At 34.3% G+C, this 21567-nt stretch overlaps 1 protein-coding gene across 2 annotated transcripts in view; it reads left to right on the top strand.

The window, feature by feature from the left end:
* PREX2 (phosphatidylinositol-3,4,5-trisphosphate dependent Rac exchange factor 2) overlaps positions 1 to 21567 on the top strand; it is a 102030-nt gene that overhangs the window by 67698 nt on the left and 12765 nt on the right. Inside the window, exons 24-35 of one of the 2 annotated variants that reach the window (XM_070942232.1) lie at positions 523 to 745; positions 2117 to 2324; positions 2823 to 3002; positions 3677 to 3771; positions 4543 to 4625; positions 5296 to 5386; positions 6494 to 6622; positions 9464 to 9505; positions 10794 to 11011; positions 13830 to 13932; positions 15550 to 15693; positions 16554 to 16668. In XM_070942232.1, coding sequence (XP_070798333.1) covers positions 523 to 745; positions 2117 to 2324; positions 2823 to 3002; positions 3677 to 3771; positions 4543 to 4625; positions 5296 to 5386; positions 6494 to 6622; positions 9464 to 9505; positions 10794 to 11011; positions 13830 to 13932; positions 15550 to 15693; positions 16554 to 16668 — 1631 coding nt within the window. Of the gene's footprint in view, positions 1 to 522; positions 758 to 2116; positions 2325 to 2822; positions 3003 to 3676; positions 3772 to 4542; positions 4626 to 5295; positions 5387 to 6493; positions 6623 to 9463; positions 9506 to 10793; positions 11012 to 13829; positions 13933 to 15549; positions 15694 to 16553; positions 16669 to 21567 lie in introns of both variants that reach the window. The other variant, XM_070942233.1, reaches the window with a different exon arrangement.

Here is a 21567-nt window from a genome sequence, read left to right as displayed (position 1 = left end):
TTTATAAATAATTATGCAATGGCTTTTTATTGTTACCTTATTACTGCAGCATCAATTTAACTACATAATTATAATTTCATGGGCTATAGAATATTCAGATTAAAACAAATCAGATTTGGATATCAAATGTGAATAGAAATGGATGAATAATTGGTTATTTTTCTCACTTATGGAAATGAAACTTGTAGCTCACTCTTATAGTTTTATGAGCTGGAAATGGGTATAATTTATGCTTATCGAAACATAGACTATGTTCAAATTCCTGTTGTGCATGCTTGCATTTGATTGTTTGAAATTGACATTATCTTTAACTCAACAAAGGTGTGCTGTTCTCACTTATTTTGATGCAAAAATACAATTTTGTGTGCAGAATTATATGTTGTGGAAGCAGAAACTGTGCAAAAATAAGAGTCTGAAATAATACTTTTCTCACATCTGAAAAATGAGTAGCAAAAGTTATTATGTAGTGCAAACTGGAATCTTTGGATTCATATAACCTTTTCCTTTTGGATTTGCCTGTAGTTTTCACGGGTCCTAAAAAATCGAGCTTGGCCTACCTTCAAGCAAGCTAAGTCAAAGATTTCACCTCTGCATAGCAGTGATTTCTGTCCAACTAATTGTCATATCAATGTTATGGAAGTCTCATATCCTAAAACGTCAACGTCACTTGGCAGTGCCTTTGGTGTTCAACTTGATAGCAAAAAACATTTTTCACATGAAAAAGAAAACAATCATATGGAGCAAGGTAAACAGCAAGGTCTATCTTTGAAAATTTGTTTCTTTTCTAGTATGCAAGAAATGAAGAGATTGGGTTCATTTAGAGCACGGGTGTCAAACTTGCTGCATCACGTTGCAGTCACGTGACATTTTGCAACGTTTTTCCCATTCATGGAGCCTGATGCGTCTGGCCCGCAGGCTGCCAGTTTGACATTCCTGATTCAGAGGTATAGAATATCTTAACTGATACCATTATTAAGGATAAAGAAGAAATTTTTGTTTTACTCAAGGACTAATGATTTTGGACTGTTCTTGCTTTACAAACCAAATACTATCATTGCCACCCTTTCACCTACCTTTTCTAATTTTCCAAAGGCTTCATTCATGCTTGGTTTTTCTCAGAGGAATTTATGAAGAGGGGAATCTGTTGAACAAAACATTTCTCCTTGAGATTTTCTTGTTTATCTGCATGCAGGGATGTCTGGTGCTTAAAGAGCAAGTGGCAGAGAGTGACTGCAATGGCTACAGTTCTTTGGAGGAGTTCCAAAACTTTCAAGCATCCAGCTCATTAACTTTTTCTTCTTTGGGAAAGAAAAAATATATAATATGGGAAATTGCCCCTTTGGCACTGCATAATGGCTATTTTGGTGTAGTGGTAATTGCACACTTATACATAGAGCCAAGTCACATCCATACATATGATTTTCCATTTTAATTTTATTTATTTATTTGTCGGTGGCAAATGTAGTCTGTAATCACTATTAACTGAAGGATTTTTATTTTGTGATCCATCTAAATTACTGCTTATTTTTCTTCCTCAATTAAATGGTCACTTTATGATTGTAATAACAGGAAGCTGCATCTGTTTATCTAATTCAGCTATTTTTTCATCAGAACAAGTGTCCTATTTAAAGTGAGTGCCATCTTTGCTAAATAAGTGACACATTTTTTCTTTTGAAGTAGTCATTAAACAAGCACTGAAAACAGGAGGAGTGTTGAAGGCATTGTTTGTTTGCTTAATTTACACTCCTGCCAGCTGAGAAGTAATCATAATAATTTGTGTGTCTATGTCAGCCTGTCTATTTCTGATTCTAGTTTTTGCTAAAGTATGGAGAGATTTTTCAAGAATTCATGTTTTTTCCAGTATTTATATTGTGTAATCATTTCTATTTTAATTCAGATTATTCTGTTTCATTAGCTTGTGGGATAATGTTAAAAACTGAATTATGCTTGTAAAAATGAATTACCGGTAATTAATTTCATCACAAGTGTGGATTTTCAGCATTATGTTTTGCTTGTGTTCTGAATGTGTACAAACTGATTATTAATTGGATTTATGAAAGTGAGCTGGATTTTTTTGCACTTAAATACAGCATTTTATGCAATGTACTTTCTCTAGGTAAACTGAATCCCATGGTTTATATACAACATACTATAACAACCATGGCCGCTCCATCAGGTCACTCATTAAGTCAACAGGATGGCCATGGTTTAAGGTACCTATTAAAAGAAGAAGATTTAGAAACACAAGACATCTATCAGAAACTGTTATGCAAATTACAGAGTACATTAAAGGAGGTGGAAAACTGTGTTTTTCAAATAGATGAGTAAGTAATCCTAAGGTTTATGGATTGGGATATTTATATATATATATTAGCTTTCTATAATTATAGCTTTAACTTACATTTGTATTTTTCTTGGAGAACCATAAGTCTGTGATAAAATATTTCCATGCTGCCTTTGCATATTCAGTACTTGATATTTGTGAGTTGGACAAATATTTATTCAAATAAATCAAACCAATCAATAACTCCATTGATTTCATTAAGACACGTCTAATAACAAATAGAAGTAACTCTGGTCTTTTGAATTTCTTCCAGTTGGAACAGGCTCTGGCTTTAATTTAAAACTTTAAAGTATTATGTGTATGGAGTAAGTGAACAATATCAGGACAGAGTAATTCCTGAGTGGATGTTGTATGAGCCTAGCCACATTAATTTCCTGCTTCTGTTTTAAGAGTATGCCATGTTTGCAGTTACAGATTTTCATATAAATTAGAGGTATGCATTATTTTTAATTGCCTCTATTAAATTTATAAATTTCAGCCTTCTGTCTTCAATAACATATTCTCCAAGTTCACAACATACAAACCATGAATTGTTAATGTCAACAGACAGTGATAATGAAAAAGGAGAACGCAATGGAAAAAAAGTATGCTTCAATGTAGTAAGTGATGAGCAGGAAGATTCTGGTCATGACACTATAAGCAACCGGGATTCATATAGGTAATGTATCATTTAATATAATAATAAACACCAAATTTACAATTTTACTATGTATAATGATACAATGTTAATTAAAAAAAACTGTTACATAGCGTTATTAAGTAATTAAGTAATACATATCATCACATAGCATTATTAAGTAATACATATTGGGCTATTTGTGCTTTTATTTCCAAGTAAAGAGCTTTTTAATGTGTACTTTGAGGCAAACATGCCAAATTTGTACCTTCTAATTTAATATACTGATATGAATGAAGTTTCCCATTGTCACAGCCATTCCTCTTTCTTGAACGATATTATTGTTCTCATTGTTTTATTCTTTGTTGTTAGCCTCCCAGAGTCCCTTGGGAGTTGGGCGGCATAAAAATGCGACTAATAAATAAATAAATAAATAAATTATCTTTTCTTAGAGGTCTCGGCTGTTAATACATTTTCAGTGAACTTAAACCCACTTCCCTCTTCAATTGTAGCCTTTCGCACTACATTGCAAGGTAGTGCTAAAATATATAAATATACCAGCATTAATAAGTTTTTTTTACCCCAAGACACAAATAAAATTTATTGTATGCCTTATTTAATAGTACAAAACATGCTAAGAAAGTATTTGAAAGAATTGCCTAAAAAACATACACATTCTTGAAGGATTTATAATTTTACATTTTTCTTCTTTTTAGTGATTGCAACAGCAACCGGAATTCTACTGCTTCTTTCACCAGTATTTGCAGTAGCCAATGCAGTTCTTATTTTCATAGTGATGAAATGGATTCAGGTGCTTTTCAAATGTGTTTGTGTGTGCATATTTATGTACCTAATTAGGGGACGTGTGTGAGTTTTGCTTACTAGAACTTGTGTTCATTGATTTTACTTTATATAACTTGTATACTGTCACAATTACACATTTACACAAATTAAGTCATAAAACACTACAACCAAGAAAAAAATCACCATTGAAAATATGATAGCAGTAATTAAGCAACAATGAAATAAAGATATTAATTCCCCCCAAATTAATGTGTGTATATGATGAAGTTGGAAATAATGTCCTTCTTTCACTTAGCTGCAAGTATTTTCTTTATTCAGAAACTTCATTTCCATTTAATTGAACTGGATAGGCGAGATATATTAAACTAGTTTACCCATCATTAACTCACATCTGTGGGACAGACAAATTATATTTGAAAATCAAGATAGTTTTCTATAGGCTGTAGAAAGAAGAACAAAACAAAAGATGGTGTTACTAGCATAAATCTGATTTTTCCCCCGTCTCACTCCACAGTCTAACACTTTACTTAGGGTAAAGGATGAAATATAAATCTGAATGATTTAGCAATGAGTTAAGCAATAGGAACTTGAGTGAAATGAAGAAAATCGAACTAATTACTGGAACCTTTTTCCAAAAAGAGAAGGAAACCAGTGCTCTGTTAGCAAGCTTAGTGCCAGTTCTATTTCTATATATTTTTCAACATCAAGATAATTCAAATATGGAATATGAATATCTCTGATCTAAAATCAACTATGATTTCAAATATTGTCTTATTAGGCGATGAACTTCCTCAGAGCATCTGCATTTCTCATGACAAGCAGGATAAACTTTATGGTTGCTTGGAACATCTTTTTGGTCAGGTAAGCTATTTCATTTCAGTTTTCTTCTGCCCTGTAATATGTGACAGAGTTATGAAAGTGTTGGGAGGGAATTGAATAAGATTAGAATCAAGGTGAGTGAAGTCAGTAACTGTGAACAGGCAAAAAGAGGGCCATGAATAAGGTAAACAATGCTGGTTTCTATTATGCTTTTACTATGCTATGGTTCATTTAAGCAGCAATTATGAATAGACTATAGCTCACAGGTCACAACCAAGAATAGTCATAGTTTTCAATTGGATAGACTTACACTGCATACTAAACCAAGACAAATAAATCACATTTCACATCTCTGCAAGGAACTAAAGTCGATTGATACCTGACACTGGTTGAGAAAACATCAGAGTGGTTAGTTTTTTTTTCTGTAGGCAAGCTTACTGAGTTGTTAAAATATCTACTTTGATTCTCGTTTAGTTTTGACATTTTTGATTTGTCTGCTAAGACCAAAAATGGTGGTAGGTTTGTCCCTCCCAGTTGAGTTCAAATAAAATATATAATTGTGTATCTCCCACATCTCTGTTTATGCTGTTTCTTCTAACAAAGGCCTAGGTTTCCCCTTAGATCTAGCATATATTATAGTATTTTAAAGCAGATTGAAAGGATTATCAGAATAAACTTTTTAATATTTATCAATCATTATTGAATCCAACAGGTAGATTCAATTATTAATCTACTCAAAGGTCCAGCAGTGGCTAGAGCTTTTGAGCAAACCAAGTTCTTCACCCCGGGTCGAAGTTTTCAAGGTATTAATTTTGCAAAGCTAAGTATGACACCGAGTGTAGTTTCTAGCACTTTTATTAGCAGTATTATAATTAATAATATAAAAATTAGAAATGTATTTTGCATTATATTTAGAGAACTACTGGCTGTAAACATTTTATGGGCCTTTTTTTGTATGCAGGTTGCTGTGGCAGAAGGAATTGTGAAAAAAAAGTGAAGAAATTCATTGGTTCTTATTGTGTTGTGGAAGATATATTCAAGAAAATGCAATAAATATTTAACCTTTTAAAGTAAACTTTTTAAACAGCAGTCTGAGCTTGACCAGTATTTTTTCTATTCTTACAGATCCCATTTTCATTTTTACTTTTCTCTAGATCTTTTCATTTTTCATTTCTCCAGATATTTTTTTCATAATCTATTTTTTTTTGCCATTCTCTGCTGAAAGAAGGAAATATATATGTGTGTGTGTGTGCATGCTTGTGTGTTTCTCTGTGTTTTTGTGTGTAAGAGTCATTATATGTTCATGGAAGACAATCGTTGGTATATGGCAATAGAAATCATTTAATGTTGTTAATGGGATCTCTAACTAATTTTAAGTAGTTATTGCACTCTCTCTCACACAGAGACTATTTTTTTCTATTCCATTATTCCCTTTTTAGGAGCATGCCTTCAAGCAAGAATTAATATCCATATGTACTGGTACTTTCATTCAGACATATACACACAAACCCAAATATATATATAATTGTGGAAAGAGAGAAGTGGCAAGATTCAGTTTATCTGAACTGTCAATTTTATGTTGACAAAGTGAACATTATTTTCTGTCTGCTCTTCATTTTTAGGAAAGATCATCTTAACTTCTTCTTCGGGTATAAATAAATTGTACTTATACCCAGTGAGAACGGTTGCATGAATGCAACCCCCAACCCGAAATTGACTTAGAAAACAAAGTGTAACTGAATTCTCTCCTAAATATGGGAGTCCAGGGAGACATGTAAAGGTCTGTTCAATGTTGCAAGGCTAGGATAGTATTCTTCTGCAAACATACAACTGGAAAGGAGTATAACTATAAAGGTATTACAATCAGGTAAAAATATTGTAGCAAAATTAATAATTCTGGTTTTGCCTAGAATTTCAGCAAGAAATTGAACTTAAGGTGAACTGCCCAAAGAAACTGAGGCTTCATATTAAACAAGATCCTTGGAACCTCCCCAGCAGTGTTCAAAACCTTTCTCAAAGCATCCGAAAATTTGTGGAAGGTTAGTAATTCATCTACAGCAGATCTTGTTGTATTTTACTTAGACAGAAGTTATGAAATATAAAAGAACGTTTTGATAGCTTTTCAGATGTTTCATTAACCAATTGAGTATCATCATCAGTGCAACGTGGGTAATTACACATTACAACAGTAGCTACTGTTTATATACAGTAGCTTGCCCTCCCAGTATTGTTGGAGTTGTGTTTTTTTCTTTAGTAGTTTGGAGCTTGGGGTATTGTCTTCTGCTTGATTGTTTGCTGGTGTTAATTTCTGCTTATCTGGGTGTTGGCTGCTAGAGAGATTCTGTTCTGGTCTTTTGTTTCCTTCTTAGATTTTTTAATTGTCTCTTTTGAAAGGTGTGTAAATACGATTTATGTTTATGTGTCTATTGCTAGCTGATTTGTCTTAATGCAAATCATTTATGGGTATGGATGCATGTGCTGAAATGAGGAAATTGACATTTGAAATTAGAGAACAGGAAGATAAACAATATTATTTGATATGGGACTTATTTTACCAATGGCTAGATAATAAAGCATGGAAATGAAATATGAAATGGATGTAATAATAAAATATATAAAGCATTTTTTATGGGACATAAGCCATTGTTAAATAATTGGTAAATGAGAATATGGATATGGGATTAAACACAAAAGATTTGTAACCAATCGATACACTTTCTGTAATTGTAATGGATGATGATGGTTTTAAGTTTTGTTTAAAAATAAAAAGTTTTTTCAAAAAAATAATAATTCAAATCATAACTATAGCCAAATTTAATAAGTAATATCCTCTCCAATATAGTTGGCAGCAAAACTGAGCCCTAAAATAATATTAATTAACAAGTATAAAACTGAACATTCCATATCTCAGCTCTTAAGTATAAGCAAATCCACATTTAGAAGATATAAAGTGTTTCCAGTGTTTAATAATTTAATTATTAAATTAAATCTAGTATGAACAAGAGACTGAAATTTAATATGAAAAAGTGAGATAAGTTTTCCTTTAAAGAGAACAAGTTCACAAGAATCCCCTTCTTAAAGAGGATTGTAAGTCACTTAGTCACTTTGGATAGTGAGATAAATATAAATTTAATAAATAAAAAGGACAATTAAACAGAAATTAATTTAAATGCTCTCAAATTAGGTTACATAAAGTAACGAGCAAAAATGCTTAAACATTATGTTAATTGTAAGAATCTCCAATACAGCATTTTTTCAGGTCAGATGTCAGCAAATCCAAAGAAAACCATCCAAAATACATGTAACATGTCTTTTGGATGGAACATAAAATACAAGTAACATTTTAATTCTGATCAAATAAACCAACAGTTTCTTTTTTTATGTAAAACAATCTTTCTATTTAATTCATTCAGCTGATTATCATTCCTTGTTTTGAATTACTTCAGAATTTCAAAAAGCCTCTTTTGTAAGTCCAGCAAAAATAAGTAATTCCAATAGCTTTCTGGAATTGACATTTTTATTTCCTTCTTAAAAGCATCATCTGATATAGACACTTGTATATCTAATGACAAATTCTTGTTCACTTTGTTCTCAGACAGACTTTTACTTTTTCTGTAATAGCTTCTTCTGGGAACAGACGGTCCTGAGAAGACCCAGCACAGCTGACATTATTGATTCAAAGTCCAGATGCAATTCCTCAAAAATTCCTTTGAACATCATAATAAGTTGCCTGTCTCTAATGTGCATATACTTTTTAAAACCAATTAAAGGTCATAAAGATACACCTTCATTTTCTTATATTAAGGATCAAAGAATTCATCCAGCGTTCCCAGCCTTGTCATTTTGAAGGGACTTAATTTCTTTAAAACAATTAATAAGACAATTTCCAAAAGTGATTAGTAAAGGAAATGTGAAAATTATGGCTGGAGCAAGTATGGAAAATTTTCTCAGGTTCCAGTTCTCCAACCTTATGGAGACTATTGCTTTGCATAATTCTCATAAGATACAACCATATAGAGTACAGGTTGGGGAACCTTACATACTCTTTTTGTCCAGAGAGGGTTGAAGGAACTGATCTACTCAACTGCTCCCTGTACTTAACTATAATCATTGGCTTTGTATCATGTGGAGCCATCTTCAGCCCGCCATTCTTTTCTAGGAGTCCACTGCCTCATATATCTTTATGGTATCTTTTCCCTGGTCTTGCATCATAAAGTTCCTGTTCCTAGTTTCCATAGCTGCAATCCCGTCTGTTTTACAATCTATCTGGATCCTTTCCATCTTGGTTTTGAATAAGTGCTTCAAACTCTCTCAAGGTCTCACCTTCTAGCCTGAGATCATTTTTTTTAAAAAATTTGATTTATATGCCGCCCTTCTCCGGAGACTCAGGGTGGTTTACAATGCGTTAAGCAAACAATTTTTTATTATTCCAGCAATTTGTAAATACATTAATCATGGTAAATTTCAGGCTTCATTGAACAGTTTTGCTACGTCTTTAGTCTATTTTCTGAATCTATGTGCCATATTGACATATATGATTAAATATTTTTTCGCGTACTATAGATAGTTATCCCTGAAATAATAAATGGTGTTTGATGGCAAAGCTATTATTGGTAATGTTACTGGACTTATTGTTTTCTCTGATTTTTCTTTAGATGGTATAAATATTTTACCCTATATGTATAGTCTTTGTATTTCATTGATAACTGTGTCATTTTGAATAGAAAAATATGAAGATCCTTGTTCCTGTGCCTATTGATTGAAAGACATATTGCTTAATAATAGAAATTTAAGGTTGAATAGAAAGGGACAATCCGTCCCTGGCCTGAGTGCCAAACATGATTTTGTCTCTTCAGGATCTTCTATTTTTCTTTTTCCAGAGGTAAAAGCAAGAGTCCTTCTGGCACTTCTTCAATATACAGGTAATTTTTATTTAAAGCTGTTGATTAACTTTTGTAAATGTATTCATTTGTGCTCTCTCAGTTTGATTGTTTTCTTGCAGATGTTTCATTACCAAACTAAGTAACATCATGAATATGTGGTTTGATAATGGAACATCTGTAAGAAAACACCCAAGGTCAGAGATCACCAAGGATCCCACAGTTCAACTCTGAGCTACAAATATTCTTTTTATTGTTACTTAAGTAAATAAGTAAGTGAAATAGTTAGTATTTAGTAATTGATATTAATCTCCTCTGGATAAGGTTACATCTTCTGAACTTACAACTTATTTTTGAGGAACAGATGATAAATATGACCAGGAAGTTCTTTTGCATAAATCCATTTACAGGTGCTCCTTATTTAACAATGGCAATGGAGACCAGAATTTATACCACTAACTGACTCAGTCATAAAGTGTGATGTCATGTGGCTGCACTACTCACTGACAGAAATCCCAGTACTTCTAGTTGCCATTGTTAAGCAAATCATTCTTTGTCATTAAGCAAGAATGTCACATAGTCAACATTTGTAACTTTCTGCTAGCTTCCCTATTGATTTTGTTTGTCGGAAGCTGACAGTGAAGGTTGGAAATGGTGATCATGTGACCGATCATGTCATGTGACATTGTTACCAAGTCATTGTGAGCCAGGTGCCAAGCAGCTGAATTGTGATCATGTGCGGTGGGGATACGGTGACAGCTACAACTATGTAGAAACATTGTAAGCTCCCTTTATTCAGCACCATCATAACTCTGAACAGTTGTTGAATGAGTGGTTGTTAACAAGGACTTCCTCTATAGATACATGAGTGAGAAAGATCCATGAATCTTATTGGACTTTCTGAGCAAGCACATATAAGATTGTGACATAAAGAGGTAACTGATCATTTATAATACAGAAGGCAGTTGCCATGAAAGTAGGCTAACTTATGGATATGTATTAGATGTACATGCAGTATAAAAAAATATTATCTCATACATATTTAAATTAAAGAAGATTCCATAGCAAATAATGTTTTTGACATTTGGATGTGTACTAAGGTAGAATAATTTAATAATTGAATTCATTTATGATGTACCTGTAGTCTACAAGCTTACTCTATGGCATTTCTTTGATTAGCCTGTGCAATCGAACCTATAAGTATATATATTATTTGGTGTTTAATAGCAATTTTTGTTCCCAGAAAACAAGATCTGTGCATAGGACTACACTTACTTTCTCATCAATTTAGATGATTTTCCACCTATTTTTCTTATTATGCTCTTTTCAGATAGTGAAATACAGCTCAGGAGAGACATGGTCTTCTGCCAGAGTCTAGTTGCTACAGTTTGTGCATTTTCAGAGCAATTAATGGCTGCCTTAAATCAAATGTTTGACAATGGTAAGGAGTGTGAAATGGAAACACAAGAGGCCAGTAGGAGATGGTTGGAACAGATATCTACTGCAGGTGTTCTCCTTTACTTCCAGTCACTGCTGTCACCAAACCTGGTGAGAAATCCTATGAATGTCTATATAATATTGACCAATACTTTATTATTCTGAACAAAACCTGAAATAAAATTTTGTAAAAGATCAATTTTTCAATAATGCTGTTGAATATTTACTGATAACATTCTTTATTATTCTAAAGACTTGGTAAATCAAACCAATAGGTCAACTGTATCAGGAAGCCCCCACAGTGAGCTAAGTGGCAAATAAATTTAACAAATACTACTACTAATAACAATCCTTCAATAATATCTCTAATACCATCAAACATTAATATCTGCCTATCCTAGGTCCTTGAGAAGGTCTCAATAGGTGGATAAAAATGCCAGATCCAGTTTGAGCATCTGGCTGAATGTGTGACAATCTATAATATGCCAAAGTAAAAGAACCAATTAGCTCATATTAATATCCAAAATTACTTCTAGCCTTTTAGATCTTTTTGTTGCTTCTAATTATGAACATTTTCTTAATTTTGAAGGGCTCACTGAAGCTGGAACTGGGAAAAGTTTGAGACTATTGGACATAGTATTTCTGGCTCAATACCATTAACTACAATCCTTAAGCCCTCATTTGTGTGAAAATGTGGTTCTTCTCCCTTATATGTGATTTGGCTTCAGTCCAATTTTCTTCAGGACTTCTTTTGTAACCTGTGATACCAGGATCCATTTGATTAAATCTACTTAGTTTCACTTAAGTTTCGATGAAGTGGTGGTATAGCTTAGTCATTAAATTGACTATAGCCTAGTTCTCATAGGACTTCTGTCTGGAATGAACATATTATATTGTAGTTGTTAATGCTGTTGAACATTGGTGTCTTAAATTTATATATTTTTAATTTATTCCATCATAAAATAGTTTCTTAAATAATACTGAGTTGTGATTATTTTTGATTTCTGTGGTTTTATATCCTATATTCCTCAATTTTGAAGTAGTTTTCCCCAGTGTGATATTTCAGGCCACCAATGTGTCTACAGAGATCTCTTGGCACCCATCAGCTCCCTTTTTAACTGAGCTTAATTTTCAACCAGTTATTTTCATTAGCAAAGAAAAATCTTGGAAAGCTACAAATGAAGTGTCAATCTCACACATGTGTACAACAAGTGTTGCTGGAAAATAAAAATGGCAAGTGGGTTCAGCCTAGTTGTTTGTTTGGAAATGTGTTCTTCTACAGAGGAAAAAAAAATCAAAGAATGACCTGGGTCTGGGATGTAGACAGATGAATCTTGAAGAGATTTTATGGGGAAGCAATGAACAGTTTCATATGTATACCTCTGGTGAATGGATGCTGTGATGCTGGAAAGACACCAAATGAAATGGAATAATCAAACTACCATGGCAGGCCATTCTGTGTTTGTTTGTGTGTACTCTTGTGTAGCCATGATTTGTTCTCAGAATTTTAGATATTTATTTATTCATTCAATTTCTGCCCAATTCAACTAAGTGACTCTGGGCTGCTAACAATTCTAAAATTATAAAAGAATTAAGCTAGCAAATGTAAAAACATCCAGAAAATAAATACAAACAGCAGTAAATATAATTAACTAAGAACCCCATGATTGGAATGTGAAAAACTTACAAATTATTTTAAAAGCCACAATATAGAACTTCATTTTCTTTTCAATATACTAAATATTTTAACTTACAAAGCCAGGGTAAGCACTTAAGCTTGGTTTGCAGCCGGGGTGGGTTCTACTTACCTTTACTATCGGTTCGCAACGGGAGTGTGCATTGGATCAAATTGGATCTGACCGAGAAGGAGGCTCAGCAGAAGCACCTCACTGAGGACTATGAGCATAGGCTTTCCAAGCAGAGGAAAGACTTGCGGGAATGCAAAACCAGGTACAGGCGCCTGGAGGTTCAGCGGGCTGAGATGGTCAGCGAGTTCCAGGCCATGATGCAGTCCCACTGGAAAAGGCCCTCTGGCTCTTCGCCACCAGTGGCACTTCCCTCCAGCCTTTGCCCAAAGCCCCACACCAGGAGGCTGAAGCAGACCCCAAGTCGGAATTTCTGCCTCCCTCCAACCCGAACAAAAAGACCCCGAAGGGGGAGACTCTCTGTAGTAACACAAGCGTTTATTGCATGTATCTGACCCAGGACCCCTGATTTAGTGCAATATAAAAAATGCAAATAATTTTTCTGCGGCCCACCAAAATTTTCTTGCAGACCACCAGTGGTCCATGAACCACCAGTTGGTGACTGCTGATTTATACAGTACACTATATTATCAACCTAATAAAACATTAGGTTGATGAAAGATAACTGACCTTTAATAGCTTAACGATGTCTCTGGAAATTGTGATACATCTACATTATTTCGCATTTAACTGATTAGAAAATAATCAGAAATTCCTTTTTCCTTCTACGTTCTATAAATCTGCCTTCTAATAGGCTATAGTTCTATGTCAATGTTTTCTTTGTTAGCAACGTGAGAAAATTATAAATTATTTTAGAAGGCACACTAATACAAAACTTCATTTTCTTTTCAGTGTATTAAATATTGTAACATACAAAAGCCAGTGTAAGTACTTAAGCTTGGTTTGTAGTAACACATTTTAAATATACTCACTTACTTGAACAATTAAAATTCTGTGCAATTAAATTACACAGCCAACACAGTAATTAACTTTTAGTTCTGTATACATTGCTGCTAATAATTTGACAAGAAAAGATGGAGTAAAATTCAATAGAAGTCAATCCATATTAATTTACTGATGAGTCACTTTATTACTTCAGTGAAAGAGGATATGACCATCTGCAGTTAATGTTTATAATAATCAATCTAGCATGATTACTACATTCTGTCTATATATATTTGCAGACTGATGAACAAGCTATGCTAGAAGACACATTGATTGCATTATTTGATTTGGAGAAAGTTACATTTTATTTTAAACATTCTGAACAGGAACCTTTAGTAGCAAGTGAGTATTGTAAAGTATACTTAAATTTCCCCTTTCAATATTTGTTGTAAAATATTAGAGGATATAACTATACATTTTCATTTGTGTCACATTTGCTTGTATAGTAATCATCTTTGCATTGTTATGCATATGCAAAATTTTAAACTTTTAATCATTTTGAGGAGAATGGTAATACGGTATACAATATTTATCCCATCTTTCTTACTTCATAAGTAACTCAAGATGGCAAACATAATCCTTCCTCCTCCTTTTTTCCCCCCACAACAAGAAACCTGTGAGATGAGTTGAACTGAGAGGGAGTGATTGGCCCAAGGTCAACTTTCATGCCTGAAGTGGGACTAAAACTCATGGTCTTCTGGTTTCTAAGCCAACACCTTTACCTCAGTGGTGAAATGTAAAATTTGTTACTACTGGTTCTGTGGGCATGGCTTGGTGGTGGTGGGAAAATATGACTGAGTGGACGTGGCCAACTTTTTTTTTTTTTTACTTTTACTTTTAAAACCATTTTTTGTACAACTTCTTCGGCCAAAGAGGTTGTAGAAAAAATGCTTTTAAAAGCCTCTGATGATCCCAGCTGAGCTGCGTGAGGCTTTTTTTTTTAACTTTTGAAAGCTATTTTTCAGCCGAAGAGGTTGTAGAAAAAATGCTTTTAAAAAAAAAAGCCTCTGATGATTGCAGGGCTCAGCTGCGCATGGGGGGGGGGCAGGGATTTTTGCTACAGGTTCTCTGAACCACCCGCCCCATTGCTACCAGATCGGGTGATCCGGTCCGAACTGGGAGCATTTCACCCCTACTTTACCTCTATACCAAACTGGTTCTCTAATCTTATTTCAACCTTGATGCCACTTCTTTATTCATAGGACCTAGCAAAGATAGTAGGTTTAATGTTACTTATGATAGTTGTAGGCATTAGTACAAGTTAGAGGGAGAAAGAGAATTATTAGGGTAGCAGCCAGACAAAATAGAAGATGGGCAGAAAGTCTTTATTCAAGTCTCACTATGAACACAATGTATGAATACAGTCACAATTTAATTTTTTTTCTTAAAGCTACCTTAGAAATGTAATGGTGTCTACAAAAGAACCTACAGAGGAAGAAGTCTTTCCCTGATTGGGAGTATTACATTTTCACTAAGTTTTTAAAATTAAAAGCGGCTGAAATTGTTTAATATTTATGCAAGAATTCTTGTAGGATTTTAGATACTAAAAAGTATGTTTTTTGTTTAAATTGAAATGGTCCCATTTAGTATTCTCATTGGGATTTCATTTGTACCCAATAAATTAATGCTTCCTGTTAACATCCCCATTACTCCATGTAGTAGGCTCTCTCTGCATTTTAATATCTTTAGCCAAGAGTATAAGGTAAGGAAATTAACTATGTGATGATACTGTGACATTAAATTAATATTTTTACTTACACAAACATTGTGGCAGAAGGATTCAATGTTTAGCATTCAGATAGTGGGTCAATGTAGATTTTTAATTTCCTATTGTTGTGATATTTTGGTTGATGGTTGATTTAGTTTTACTTTTTCAAAATATTTGTAAATCTTTGCAAGAAATCCCAAAAACTTTGGATTGGTAATTTTGACTAAAATGTTATTTTATTTTATTTTTAGATATGCCAATCACATATCAAGCAGAAGGAAGTCGGCAAGCTATGAAAATTTATTTTTATCTTGATAGTTACAATTTTGAACAGCTTCCTCAGAGGCTGAAAAATGGTGGAGGTTTTAAACTTTACCCAGTTCTATTTGCACAAGGTAAAATATTTTCAAGTTCATCTTTTCTTAACAGTTTTTAAAAGCTTATAGGAAAAATAATACAGTTACTGGCATTCTGAAGTATTCATGGATACAGCAGTATTTTGAAGAAAATCACATCATGCATAAGTAAAATGTTTGTATTTTACTTATGCAAATATGTTATTCTACATATTTGAATATTTTATTGAGGATGTACTATAGCAGTGATGGCTAACCTTTTTGCCATCACGTGCCCCCCGAGGCCCTCCGGAGACCGAAAGTTGGCAAACGGACCATTTCCAGCTTCCGGAGGGCCTCCGGGGATGGGGGAGGCTGTTTCTGCCCTCCCCAGACTCCTAGAGAGGCTTTGGAGGCTGGGGAGAGAGAAAAACGGGCCTTCCTCACTACCCCCCCCCAAGGCCCTCTGGATGCAGGAAACAGCCTGTTTCCCTACTTCTGTTGGACCCAGAAGGCCTGAAAATCATCAGGCTGGCACGCACATGCACGCCGGAGCTGAGCTTGCGTGCCCACCAATATGGCTAGGGTTGCCATCACGGTCGTATAAGAATATGTATGTCCTCTATGCAACAGTGAAATACACAACATTCTTACTTAACATGTAGTATTATATATTTAAAGGTACAGAAAAGAACAAGTTTCTGGTATCTTTCTACTTAAAGAAAATATTTCCTTCAGGAATGATTTTATTTTAGGTAATATGACCATGTGCATTTCAGTCCCATGTGTGTTTGTGTTAGCTGCGGAAAAGCAGTATCATATTTGGAGAATTACAGTATCTATAGATATATAGGAAAACTGGAAAAAATAAATCAATGGATCAGTCTGATATGAATTGTTTTCTTTGCATTCTTTTATAGCCCTGGAAAGTATGGAAGGATATTATTATAGAGACAATGTATCAGTAGAAGAATTTCAAGCCCAGATTAATGCAGCTTCATTGGAAAAAGTAAAACAGTATAACCAAAAACTCAGGTGAGTAAATAACTATTTGTTATTTCTAAGCACAAACTTGGATCACGATGCTAAAACAATATGGGCAAAAGTCCTGCTTTAGTGGATCATAGTGTGCAAACACATTCAGTTTTTTCTTTTTTCCAATCTGAAATCAGTCTAGTTAACATTTTGACTGATTACTGTATTTTTTGGACTATAAAATGCTCCGGACTATAAGACGCACCTAGCTTTTGGGGAGGAAAACAAGAAAAAAAAATCTGCCCCTGCCTCCCAGCAATTTGCCTCTTTGCAGCAAACAGCAAACAGCCTGGTCAGCTTCAGCATAGCCTGATTTAGCACGAGCAGCTGATTGGTAGTTGGATCGGCCTCCCGGAACACCGCTGATCAGCTGTTCCAGGTTGTGAGGATTGCTGCTGCCCATCGCTCCCATCTCCCCCACCACCTATTGCCGCCTCTGCGTGCCCCACCGCTGCCTATCCCTGCCGCCTGGAATGGGCTGAAAATGGGGCACACAGATAAAAAATGGGACTTGCGGTGGCCAAAAATCAGGTGCATGGAGGCCAAAAACGGGACATGCAGAGGCCAAAAATGGGGCACGTAGAGGTAACGATAGGCGGCGGTGGTGATGGGTGTGGCGATTCTCGCAATCTGGAACAGCTGATAGGTGGTATTCCAGGAGGCAGATCCAACCACCAATCAGCTGCTCATGATAAATCAGGCTGTGCTGAAGCTGACCAGGCTGTTTGCTTTTTGCTGCAAGGAGGCAAATTGCTGGAAGGCAGAGGCTGAAGGGTAGGGGCTGGCGGATGGGTGGTAACATTTCCACCCACTTCTGGGGGGGCGGTAAAGTGCATTTTATACACCAAAAAATACGGTATATAGGGAAAATAAAGACTGAATATATCACATATAATTTTCAATATAATCCCTATAACCTATTCAGCCAACTTTACATGCATGTTTTGAACTTCATATGTACTATGGTTTTTGTTTTATTATTTCACTCCATGATTTGATTTTTTCCAGTACTGTGAATCTTCAAGTATATCAAGATAATTTTGTTGTAAAACTGCCTCTTTTAAAGATATGGAAGTGAATCTAAGTGTTACTAGTTATGTAAAAAAGACTGATGGGCATATAATACCAAATCATCTCTTATGAACATGATAACTTAGCTGATGAGTTTTTAATGTGGTGAATTTCTCATTAACTTAGTAATGTGATTTTAAAAAACAGTAATTCATATTTTTCTCACAAATTAAAATAGATGTTCAGATTAGAAGGAAAATTTGTATTTCATCTTTCCTTCCAAATGCTTTACAATTTAGTCTTTTTATTGCTTGGGCGGTTTAAAGACAAATAACAGTAAATTTCTTTCAGTACCACAGTGCATCAGAACAGTATATTATCTTCCATTCTTCTCTCTCAGTAACAAAAGCATTATTTTATATTGTACAAAGTAATTGTATTTCTATGTGAATCCAACTTTATCAACAAATATGTTGAGTTAGCAACAGCTGTAATGTCATTCATGCACACTCCTTTGTTATATTTTCCTTCTGTCCTGTTCCAAACAATAGACTTATTGCTATATTGTTTTCACAATGCAACACAATTCCTTTTCAGGTTGAATATATCCCCATGGTATGCCAAATGATAAAACCAAGACAAAGTTCTAGTTTAGTAGACTGCAGTCCTAAGAACTAAATCTGTTTTTCTAATCTCCATTTGTTTAATTCCCTTTCAACCTGAAAAGGCTTACCTTTGAAAGTTGTGCATTCTTCAAAAAATGTTCATACTTTATATTTCATGAAAGCTCAGCATTATTCTACAATTTATTAGCAAAACTGCTTCTATTTTAGATTTGATCAAAAGTCTGAAAAAATATATTGTTTTTCAAGAAAGTTTGATGTGCTTATCAAACTTTCTGCCAATGGCACTTGGATTTTGTAATTAGTCTTTGCTAATTCTGTTTTCTTCAAGGCACTTTAAAAAATTGCATATTGTTTCGTTTTCAGGTTGTATTAAGGTATAGTGGTGTCTATTTACTCTGAACCTGGGTTGATTGGAAGATGATTTCAATCAGAATAAATTTCCAGAATGATGGGGCTAGGAGATAACTTCATCTGCATTCCTAGATTGTATTGATATATTAGGTAGAAGGTTGCTAGTTTACTAGACTCTTCCCATCATCAATTTAAGTGTTGCCTGAGGATTTTTAAAAAATAAAATAATATATAATACAAGTTGAAATCTCATTTTATTTAAGTGTTTATTTATTCAATTTACGTGGCCTCCCATCCCATTAAGTAACTATGGGATGGCAAACAATCTTAATAAATTCAAAACCAATTTGAATAGAAAAATTAAAATATGTAACAACTGACGAGGATGTGTCAGTCAATGGTGGTTAGCATAACTATGAAACACAGGAGGTTGATTGTCCTTTGTTGGACATTTTCAAAAGAATTTTGATACTTATTTTAGGAGGATAGCGTAGAATCTCTGTGGTGGGCATGAAGTTGAAGTAATTGATTTCTAAGATCCCTTTCAACCTTTACATTCTATAATCCTATGTTAAGATCTGTCAACATATTTTGCAGCAATGAATTCCACTGGTTCATTATGCAGTGTATTGATAAATACTTTCTTTTGTCTGTTCGTAATTGCCTTCAAATCAGCTTCATTGGAACAATCCTGGTCCTAGTGTTTTGACAGAGGAGAAAAACTCACGCTCAAACCAGATTTACAAAACGGGTTTTTGTTTTTGTCCTTTTCTTCAGAGAGGTGGAACAGGAATAGCTTCTGAGCTGCAAAGTGAGGCTCTAGTTCGTATGCATTTCTCTTTCAGTTTTCCTCACTCCCAAACCACTGACATATGTTTGGGGAGGTGATATGGGCGGGAAACCTCACATTGCTTTTCCTAACTCCACTACAAAGCTAAACAATGTATTTATTCAAAGACAGCTGAATGCATACTCTTTTTATCCTAGTGGACACAACTTCCCCCAACACTAAGGAAGGGTAGAGAGGTGAATTCCACCCATACATAAGATATAATTTTCACTCCTGCCAGCTTTCTCTCTTGCTCCCTCTCCCTAATCCCAGGTTTGCAAAGCTGAAAGTCACATTTTTTAAAAAGGAAGAAAAAATTTGGTGGGTGGGTGGAGGATGAGAAGAAAGTGGTGGCAAACCTGTCTTCATTTTTATAAAGCCGTCCAACTGAACCAATGTGACACAGAGTGTATGCAACAATAAACAAGCAACTCCCCCATCACACAACATTAAAAGATTCACTATACAATTTATAAATATAAGAGGAAAAATATGAAACATTCAGCTTCCTTTTGTACTAGTTGCGATGTGGTGAGAGAGGTAGAACAGAAAAGAAGGAAAATAGAGCAGTCAGCCTCCTGTCAAATGTGATGAGGCAAGGGAATTCTGTGTTTCACCAGAGAATTTTGAACTGCAGATGGTGAGGACAATTGGGGAAAAGGTGAATTGTATTAAAATGCATTGAGCATTAGTTGCAAATGGAGCAGATGTTGGTATAGTAGCAGACTCGTGCTCTTACATTAAATAACCTGGGTTTACCAACAGAAGGTTTAAAATTCTGCTCCTTCACCCGGGGAATGATAGGTAGTAAGTCAGACAAGCCAACCTTGATGTAGAACAGTACCAAGTTTTCTCTGTCAGTATACAGGTATTCTAAGTTTACAACAACAAAAAAACAACGACCCTCAAAAATATCTACTAAATTTTAAAAGCTATAAAGCAAACAGTTTCTGTACATGCATAAACATTAAGATTTCATCCTTATCATTTTAAGTAGATTAAAAATGGTGTTTTTTTTCAGATAATATGCCAACTTTTCCATTAGCTTTCTTCATAACATCTGATTGAGGTTCTCAACAATCATTTAATAATTAAGTGAAGTGCTTTGCAAATTTGTATGCTATCCACTGCTTTCCAGTTTCTCAGAAACACCAAATACTCTTTTGTGAAAAGCCACTGGAAGTTGCTCTATCAGTTTTCACTCATGTGTCAGCTAATTAAGGAGGAAATATTTTTTTTGATATGTCATATTTTAAAAGTCTAATTAGTATTTGGGAAGAATAGCTTTACCTCCATAGCCAGTTTGATGTAGTGGGTAAGGCACTGGACCAGAAACTAGGAAGCCATGATGAATTCTAGTCCTGCTTTAGATACAAAGCCAACTGCTGTTTTTTCACTTGTGCTGAAAAAAAGTTCAGAACAATATTTAAAAAGGACTCTCCCAGCAGCACCTATATAATGACCATGTATAGAAAACAGTGAAGTTACGTTTGTAGAGGTATGCACCACTCCAAATTAATCATGTCTGCATTCACACATAAACAATAAATCATAAGATTTTAATTTTAGAAGTAGTTTGTTGTGTATCACTGAATCAAAGGTTTTACAGAAGTCTATATAAATTGCATCTATTGCTTTACTCTGGTTGAATTGTGAAATCCATACATTTTTGCAGTGTAAGGGTTGCAGATTGCAGGACAATTTTTTTCTGAAGCCAAACAGCTTGTTAGAGAGTAGGTTGTTTTTCTCTAAGTAGCAGGTAATGGATTAGTTTATGATTGATTCCATGACTTTGCAGGCGACACAACATAATAAGATTGGTCTGTAATTTTCAACTAGGCTGGGGTCACCCTTTTTGAAGAAAGGGATGACCTATTGTGAGCATGCATTTTTATTTACTCTGGTGATTTTCAAAAAAGTTGCTGTTATTGTGATCAAATCCTGTATGAACATCAAGAATTCTAAACATGTAAAAAGAATTCTATAACTTAAAATTCTATTCTCTTTACTGACTCTTGAGCATTTGTTTATATTCTGTAGTAGAATGCTTTTAATTCAGCTTTGAGTACCTCAAAATTATTT

Source organism: Pituophis catenifer, unplaced genomic scaffold, assembly GCF_029215685.1.
Source record: "Pituophis catenifer annectens isolate HBS135680 unplaced genomic scaffold, rPitCat1.0.hap2 SCAF_3, whole genome shotgun sequence".
Classification (NCBI taxonomy): domain Eukaryota; kingdom Metazoa; phylum Chordata; class Lepidosauria; order Squamata; family Colubridae; genus Pituophis; species Pituophis catenifer.
The sequence above is the reverse complement of the archived record's forward strand: the minus strand, read 5'-3'. Positions and strand labels throughout refer to the sequence as shown.